Genomic DNA, 9,807 nt, shown 5'->3' with positions numbered 1-9,807 from the left:
ATTTTCTCTTTAGAGGAGCGTGTTGTCATCAAGGACATGCTCTACGCGCGTAGTGAAACGTGCGTTCTTAGAGTCGAATATCCCATCAAATAAACACAGGTAATAGAATAACCCAAACTAACACTTCGATTTCAAGCTTTTATGGGATATTTTCCTTTGCCACAACTCAGGAATGCAGGGATTTGATTGGTTCCCAGGGGTATCCTGGCTATGATTGGTAGAGAAGAGGCTGCGTCATGAATCGTCACTAAAACGTCATTAGTTTATGGTATGCGGTGCGCTGATTGGTTCCTTGGGGTTAGTCCGCGCTGATTGGCTAAGAAGGCCCGACGTCATCAGAAGTCTCAATATGGAGGACAGTGGACGGTAGTAATGAGAATTTTTCTGTGTTTTTCACTTAAAACATGCCTAGAAGACGAAATGGAGAGTTACCATTACCTTCTGGATGGGAGATTGGACATGACTATGACGGAAAGATATATTTCATCGACCACAACAGCAAGAAAACCACATGGATTGACCCAAGAGACAGGTAGGCCGACTTGGGTTCTGTGTTGTCTCTCCTGAATATGTGTTTTCACGGCATATTTCCAGTGTTTTTGTTCCGTGCAGTGATCTCTGTGAGTCAAGGATGGTTGAAAACATCACGAAATATATGGAAGAAGTGAGTGATGGCCAAAAATCTCGCTTGCATAATAAAACTCGAGTGTGGCCTCCTTTTCCCTGCGAGAGACGGTGTCCGGAACATGCCTATCGCTTATCCGCATATTTTCTCCATATTCACGGGCCCATTCGCCCTTTATTTTATTTCCCGGAGCATCCCTAGGATCTCCCGATGGTGCTTGTAACAACAGAAAGGAAATCGAAGTTGAGGAAATGCGTCCATACGCTGGTGGAATGCGCGACCCTGGCTGTTCACTGAGGAATGTGTGGTATGCAGGGCTGGCGGGGGAGGGGGTGCAGGGCCCGGGGAGGGGGCACAGCCAGCGCCGCCCTGATCCTCCTCCCTCTCTCTCTCTCTCTCTCCCTCCTCTCTTTTCTTTTTCAATCGCGTTTTTCGTGCTTTGTGTACTTATCTGCCTTTTCTTATCCGTGTGTATGCAATTGATTCGTTCTTTCTTTTGTTTAGGTGTGGTTAGTTCCATCTCTTTAGTTTATATATTTATACATATATATTTATATTTATATCTATATACACATACATATGCATTTATATTTATATACACATACACATACACTTATACATACATATGCATTTATATTTATATACACATACACATACACTCATACATACATATGCATTTATATTTATATACACATACACATACACTCATACATACATATGTACATAAATAAATATACATGCATAAATACATATATAAGTATATAAACATACAATCACACTCACTCACTCACTCACTCACACATACACGCACGCACGCACGCTTGCACAGACACACACGCACGCGCGCACACACACACACACACACACACACACACACACACACACACACACACACACACACACACACACACACACACACACACACACACACACACACACACACACACACTCACACACACACTCACACACTCTCACACACTCTCACACACACTCACACACTCTCACACACACTCACATGCACACACGCACTCACTCACATCACTCACTCACTCACTCTCTCACTCACTCACTCAATCACTCACTCACCCACTCTTTCACTCACTCACTCACTCACTCACTCTTTCACTCTTTCACTCTTTCACTCTTTCACTCTTTCACACACATACACACACATACACACACATACACACACATACACACACATACACATACACACACACACACACACACACACACACACACACACACACACACACACACACACACACACACACACACACACATTCACGCACACACACGCACGCACACACAAGTGTATACACTCGAGCACATGCACACACGCATACACTTACGCACAAGCACACCCACATGCACATGTATACATTTATATGAATACAGTTTTATATATAATTATTTCCAAGGTAATATAGATTTTTGTGTACTTGTATATACAGAACCAACTTATTTCTCCTTCGTTTTGTCTTTCTTGGATTATCTTTTATTCTCACCCCTCTCAGTTCCCTCTTTCCTCTCTCCTCTTAATTCTCTCTTTCTGTCAACTTTTCTCCCCTCTCAACTCCCACTCTCTTGTCCCCTCCCCTCCTCTTGCTCCTCTGTTTAACATTCTTTTCCTCCCTCTGAATCTACTGCCTAAATCCATGAATGATTATTAAAACATTGATGTATTTTATGCATTTTTTTCCTCTCTGACACTTCTATCATTTCCTTTTTTATTATTGTTTACAGGTCTCTTACTCATTTGTACTATAGATGGGAGGGGATACTTGCAAACCACACCTTCTCTTGATCCTCCCTCCCTCCCTCCCTCCCCTTCAACCTTCCATCTTCAGTTTCAACACTTGTTGTTATTTCCTTTCCATTCACATACCCCATCAGATACATTTCCTTTTTGTCTTTTTTTCATATCCTTTGTATTGTGTGTAGAATTGGGAATCCTTTCTACTTCTTTTTTTTGTAGTTGTAAATGTATATTTTCTGAAGACTTAATTCCTGCATACTCGTCATGTGTAATCATGCTTCCTTTCCTCTGTTTTAACTTCACCTATTCATGTTTGTGTGTTGGGAAATCATTGTTTCGAAGTGCTTTTCTCTTCTCATTTGACTTGTCATTATTCAGCTTGACCTTGACCCTTGCATTTTGTGAATTCCAACACACCTTTTCTTTGCTCTTTATCACTAATGGTTGTGTTTTATTGCATGTAGTAAATGTTTTCCTTATTCCCTCCTCATTTCCCTGTTTACCCATTTACCTGATAATCCTTTTTTTATGATCTGGTCACTTGCATATGGAAAGGCATTGCTGAAGTAAAGTGGTAAAATTGTTGTTTGAATGCGGTGTACTGGTTATTACAAAGGGTCTGTTGCTTTAGCTAATTTATTATTATTGTTTTTGTTTTTTCACTGAAATATCATTTTTTGTTGAAAGAGTGTTGCTTGATACTTAAACTAATGAGTAGTGGGTTTGTCACTTTGCTCATGCTAGATATTTATGAGTAGATAATGGAATTAGTCTGTCTTGTTCTTGATTAATTAATTGCCTTTTTCCCAAATGTACAATCTCTTTATGATAAGATATTAGGGTTTTCAGGACTTAACAATCAAGATTCTTTAACTCAAGAATATTTATTGTATACAGACTTAACCTAATTCATGTCATTTTCTTTTTGTGATAAAAGCTACTATGAAATTCAATATGTTAAATACATATGCATACTTATATATGGTTTTTGGTATTGACATGACAAGTATTTTATATTGGAAGAACATGTATATTTATCAGAGAAAAGTGAATATCAGCATAAGTATCACATATTGTAGGGCTGCCCAGGTGCTGTTGGCCAAGTGCAACAGATAGCAGATGTAGAAGTAAGTCAGTATAGAGTGCACATGACATACCTCATTCTAAATATCACAGCAAACAAACTTCAAAGCATCCTCTGTACATTTTTGGCTTGTGGTCCACACATTCCACGCACCGGCTTCCTTATTTTAGGTCACTTAAATACCAAACCCAGACTCTTGGCACTGCAAAGGAATGCCCCGCCAAGTGGAAGACGCCAGTGTGTAGTATGGCATTTGGATTTGAATGTTTGAACCTGCACACAAAGGACTTGGTTTTGGTATTTGTTTTGAGTGTAAATGCAAGACTGTGGTAAAAGAAGAAATGTTCTTGATTAGATATAATGTGTCAAATATACAATTGTTTGCTGGTTATTTTTGTAGTTTTTATGAGGCTTGTAGTAGTTGAATTCACATTGAGTTTTGTGTGTGCCTTGAAAGTGAATGTGACAAGTGGTATGGCCATGTGTTGATTAGTGCAAGAGAACAGTGATTAATTGATTGGAGTTTTGCATCATTTGTCAGTGATAACAAAAAATTGCGTGTGCTACATTTGTCAAGGTAATGTGATGAAGAATAATGAGTTCATTATATATTGATTGAAAAAAGTGATACAAGAATAATTGAACACTAGTCTGAATTAGCTTGTGGTCTCTGCTTTATAGTGAAGTATTGAATAATGGAATGATGGAACTGTTTTATATGGAGGCTGAATAAAAAAGTGATTGTTGCAAGAAGTGGTATACAAATAATTTTGAATAGTTATATGATGTGATAATGGTAGTGTTGGGAAATAACAGCAATACCTAGCATATATTTGACATGAACAACTGTTAAAATTGTAGTGTTGAGAAGTAATTGCAATACCCACTAGTGATTTGATGTGAATATATGAAGTGAAATTGAAAATGATCTGCTGGGTTATAACATGATGTTCTTAGACTTGTGAAATACTGCAATAACAGTAAGAAGAGTTCAAAAGTGCCATATTGATTTCAGTTTTAATGTGCAGTGACAGTGAAAAGATTCCTTATCATGAGGCCTTATGATTGATACTTCAAAAGACCAAGGAATGTTATCAAGCAGCGAAGGAGATAAAAGTCAAGTGCTATGGATAGCAATAAAACTTATCAAAAATGCCACAGTGATAATGTTGTGTTTAGAAATTGCCTTTTTTATGCTGATGTATTGCAGGAGGCAAGAGGTGATATGTAGTAGTTTACAACTTGGGGAATTATTACAGAACACTAGTATATTCATGTAGGCTTATGTAAGATAAGATTTGGTGGATTTTGTTCTAATGAAAAATAAATGCCCTCAAACGTGCAAGAATTAATACATGCTGCAGGTACACAAGTACCCATACACACCCATGCTCACATATTTGATACATTACTAGGTTTAACATATCACTACTTTATCAAAACAACCTTTTCACTACATATTGATGGTAAATTCAGGATTAGGTAAATTATATTCTGAAAATATATCTTTTTATTTTCAAATGCAAGAAAATGTAGGGTAAAAAGTGAATATTCTGTGCCCCTTGCTCCAAAGGGCAGACTATGGTATGATGTATATAAACTTGTGATGCCCATATATACCCAGATTAATGTGTTGTACAGTTATGTTTGTATCCAAATTTGTTTCTTGATTATGGATCAGTAGTAATTGTTTGATCTGTGTGTATATTTTACAAGTTATTGATATAGTTTTACTATCCTAGTTATTATTGCTGTTGTTACTGGTGTTAGTGAATGGAATTTGGGAAACATCTCTGTCATCTTCCACATGAAAATGGATTAGTTGTTGTAGGAAGTTAAGAAGTATAAAATGGTGTTTTGTTGATTTGAATCTGCTATTATTATTGCAAAAGACTTTTTTGTGTCTTTATTGGCAACTTTATTGCTTCAGGGAAGTTGTAATTGTACTTGCTCCAACGTCCATCGTTTCTTGTTAGATTTTATTAACTGTTAATCTTTGGTTTTGCTTTTTAAAATCCGAGGTTACATTATATTATTAACCATTGTTTTTGGTTTGTTAATGGGACATTATATTATATAATGTCATATCTTTTGTTTTGATTTTGTTTCACTGATTTTGTTTATACACAACAGGTTAAAGAGCAACTTTAGTCACAATGAAGTGAATTGAGTAGGCTTACCTGACCTGTATCTGTACCATTCCTTGAATCCTTGGAAAGATATTTCTACTATTATTGTTAATAATGTGCTAAATGATATGATGATAATGATAATAGTAACAAAAGTAATTATAAGAAGTCAAGGTCTGCCCTTGTGTAAACAGAGTTAATAAAACCAAACTGCAGTGGACAGAAAGTATACTGAGTACTAACGGGTTAACTGTTTCATTTCCAGTTTTTTTTTGTTGATTAGTAAAATTGGATCTGAGGTAATTGAGTTAATAAATCAATGTTATTAATTCAAGGAAAATTTTATAATTAGTGTTTTTTGCAGGATGAATAGTTGTCAAGGACTATCATTGTAATTAATAGCACTAAAACAAAAAATAAAGATTAAGAAAAAAATATTAGTGCAAAGTAATATTCTTTATCATTACATGTGAATCAAATTACTTGATAGGTTGCTTACAGTTAATGAGTATAGTAATGTAATAAATCTGCAAAATATTTAATATATAGGCTAACTATTTCTAGATTACGTAGAGAGACCAAAAGACCAGTGTTCTGGAGACGTTCTTTTTGGCTTTTGAATGAAATTTAACAACTCTTGCTGTTAATCAGATGATATCATTAGATTTATCATCTTATTTTATTTTTTGTTTTTTTTATTTTCTTATATAATAGAAATGGATATTTAATGTTTTTCTTTCCTCTTTCAGCTACACCAAAGCCCAGACATTTGCAGACTGCGTAGGCCATGAGCTTCCATATGGATGGGAAGAATGCTATGATGGCCAGATTGGCATTTACTACATCGATCATATTAATAGTGAGGACTTTTTTCTATCACCTGTTCTTTCTCTTTTCTTCTCTTTTATATATACTTTCAGTTCTCCCTGTTGTAAATGAATTTTTCAATACAAGAAGATCAAAATGAAAGGAATGTACAAATATGTGTATAGTTTTTACTGTTTTTGATACAGCCCAAGATTTATATTCAGTGGCTTATTAATTTTTTCACTTCCTAATATTGTCAATTTATCAAACCACAGAGCGAAACCAAATTGAGGACCCCAGACTAGCATGGCGGCAGGTCCAGGAAGCCATGCTGATAGAGTATCTCAGCTCAGCCCGCAACGACCTGAGCGCGAAACAAGACATAATGCAAGTCAAGGCACAGCGACTTGCATTGGCTCAGGATGAATATCAACACCTCAACACCACTCTCACCAACCTGTTCAGCTCAAGATCCTCATGTATGTGGATTGTTTTGTTCTTTGGTTTTATCTTCATAGGATGGAATGGTTACAAAAGTCAACAATAGCTGGAGGGTTCATGTTTTACTTGGTTTGTTCACCTAAGAGAGAGATTCATGTGCATTTGTATAAGAGTGAATGGAGGATATGCTCATTGCAAATGTTTTTAGCATATCTCCTAGATCACTTTTTTGTTGATTTCCATTTCTTTGTTTATGACACATTATTTGTTTTTTTTAGACCTTTCCAATTCCAAGTTATCATCCACAATTATTTTCTGAGCTTTTCAGTTTCAAAATCTTGTTTACCATATTTCTTTGTTAGATGCTACTGAATGTGGTGTTATTTATTCAAAAATGTTATATATTTATTTAAGTAGTAGTTATTTTATATCCAATTGCATTACATATAGCATCATGATTCATAGGAATATATATTTCTGATATGGTACCAAAATATCAGATACTGACCTAAAGATTGACTTTTCAGTAAGTTCAAGTGGGAGTGGTGCTGGCAGGTGTGACCCAGATTTGCTCAAGGCCGATGTAGCGATGGCCAGAAACCGGGTTGGTCGCCTGAAGAGGGAACTTCACCAGATCAAACATGAAGTAGCAAACACAGAGGCTGGCATGCAGACACTGGCACAGTGAGTACATTGCTAGACATATGTGTCATAGGATAGTCAGATAACATACGTGATAAAGCGTATGTTGTGTGGATGTGACATATTTTGTTTGCTTGTAACTTATTTACGTAGAGGAATATATGGTAATATTATCTCTACATCTTTCAGAGTCCAAGAAAAACTAAGTGGCCTAACAACTGGATACAGTGTCGAACAAGCGCAGGTTATTGTTGCTGAATTAAAGAACATAGAAGAGTCGTTACGGGCTGGGGAGAAAGAGAAAGCCGAGCTAATAAAATCCCTAAATGTTTTACGAGAAGATATCATCTCGGCAGAAACAACTCAGGCAATACAGGCTAATATGGAGGCAGCTGCAGCAGAGAAGCATAGCACAGGCTCACAGACTGATTTCTGTGGAGAGGTACAAATCAAACAGGTTTTACTTTGTTATTAAGGCAAAGAATTTTCTTTGTGACAAGTTTTAAAATTGAAAGTCCATAGTAGTGATGTATTCCACCTTCACATTGTATTTTTTTAATTTCCAGGGTATGCCACTGGGGGCAAGATTAGCTGAGTTAACAAGACTGAAGTTAGAATATGACTCGGCAAAGAGCACTCTGAAGGGGCTGCAGCATGATCTAGCAGGCCTAGAAGAAAGGTTATCACCAGAAGACTTGCAGGGTGATCGAGATCGTGTAGTTCTGATTCAGGAGAAGGAACAGTTGCTCCGTGAACTAAGAAGTGTTAGGTCGTACACACGTGATCCTTTGCAGGTATGCTACATATTTGTTTGAGCCTTTTGCTTCAAATGTAATCAGTATTTTGATAAAGACCTTGTTTATAAGGAAGTAAAGTAGTTTTTGGAATTGATGTACTATTGTATTTATATGAGATTTATTTTTTATTTACTTTTTTATTTTTTGTTATGGTTATCAGTTTAAATTCTGTCATTCAGATTATGACATATCTTATATTTTCAGGCATGTGAGCTAGATGAAAAGATCATTCAGCTAGAATGTGATTTAGCAAAGGCTTTAGAAGTCAGTAACAAAACAGTAGCAGAACGACTGTCCTTGCAAGAGAAGCGGCAGGACCTCCTTTGCCGGTTGCGTGATACTGTCCGTGTCATGGTGGGTCTTGAAGGACAACTACGCTCTTTATCTGCCTCAACCTTGTCAGTGTCATCGTCATCGTCATTAGGATCCCTTTCCACGTCCAGTAAAGGTTCTCTCTCCAGCCTCTCATTTACGGATATATATGGGGGTCAGCAATACTCATCTAGTGAACATGTTGCTCTTAACATGCCAGAACTGCAAAAACGTGTTGAAAGACTGTTGAAATCTAATTCAGAGGCTGATCGACAGTATGCTGAAAAACTGAGGTCTTTGGAGGAGAGCAGTGGGAACTCTGCTGTATTATCTCAATCCATGCTCTCCCTCTCTCCAAGGAGCTCCTTATCATCTCTGTCCCCACCTACCTCTGCTTATGATGCTACGTCAGGTCTGGACCCTCTGGCTCCCACGAGATTCAATCCAGGAGAGGGAGGAAGTGGTCCCCTGGCCAATGTAGACCTCGGCACTGTGCACGACCGGCTAGCAGAACTCTGTCTTACTCCCACTGCTGCAGAGAGTGGGACCTTTAACCCAGCAACCCCACTGTTAGCAAAGGCGGCTGGCAAACAGTTGGACACAACTTCTGTAGGAAATAAGCAAGTGAAAGAATTATCTGAATACGAATTCACTGAAACAAATACTAGTGTTAGTGGTGGGTTACTGGGACGAGTTACAGGTGATAGTGATGTGCTATATGAAATGGGTGAAGAAGAAGAAGGTGGTGTTGTGGGGGTTGAGGATAATAATGCTCGGACAATGTCAGCGGCGGTGAGTGATGAGTCTGTAGCAGGAGACTCGGGAGTTTACGAGGCTTATCCCAAAGGCTCAGCATCACCACCAGACACTCCACAGGTGCAGATTAAACTTAGGTGAGTATTTTTAATTTTATAATTTCTCTTCCCTTCCTTTTTATCTTTAACAGTTCATAGTTGGTAAGTATGATTGATTGTGTTGACAGTATTTTTGTTGTTGTCAGCCAGTATATTTATTAAAATAAGATTAGTAATGTCTTCTCTATGAATTATAATGAATTAGGTATTGGTATTACTGTCTGTCTGTCTTATCATATCTTATTCATCTTCCTATTTCACATTCTTTTTCTTTTCTCTTTTTCCTCCTCCTCTTCCCTCTCCTCTACCCTCTACACTTTCTCCCCCTCCACCAGCTACAACTTTTTTTCTTTTCTT

At 37.3% G+C, this 9,807-nt stretch overlaps 1 protein-coding gene across 2 annotated transcripts in view; it reads left to right on the top strand.

Annotated features, from left to right (window-relative positions):
- The first annotated feature begins 320 nt into the window (after positions 1 to 320).
- The window catches only part of kibra (WW and C2 domain containing protein kibra), a 21,632-nt gene continuing 12,145 nt past the window's right edge, over positions 321 to 9,807 (top strand). For both annotated transcript variants that reach the window (XM_070140467.1, XM_027373942.2), the window contains exons 1-7: positions 321 to 532; positions 6,347 to 6,456; positions 6,680 to 6,883; positions 7,373 to 7,529; positions 7,677 to 7,929; positions 8,054 to 8,281; positions 8,489 to 9,489. In XM_070140467.1, coding sequence (XP_069996568.1) covers positions 405 to 532; positions 6,347 to 6,456; positions 6,680 to 6,883; positions 7,373 to 7,529; positions 7,677 to 7,929; positions 8,054 to 8,281; positions 8,489 to 9,489 — 2,081 coding nt within the window. In that variant the 5' untranslated portion in view covers positions 321 to 404. The remainder of the gene's footprint in view (positions 533 to 6,346; positions 6,457 to 6,679; positions 6,884 to 7,372; positions 7,530 to 7,676; positions 7,930 to 8,053; positions 8,282 to 8,488; positions 9,490 to 9,807) is intronic.

Source organism: Penaeus vannamei, chromosome 27 (assembly GCF_042767895.1).
Source record: "Penaeus vannamei isolate JL-2024 chromosome 27, ASM4276789v1, whole genome shotgun sequence".
Taxonomy (NCBI): domain Eukaryota; kingdom Metazoa; phylum Arthropoda; class Malacostraca; order Decapoda; family Penaeidae; genus Penaeus; species Penaeus vannamei.
Note: the sequence above shows the minus strand (reverse complement) of the source record. Positions and strands in the feature narration are given on the sequence as shown.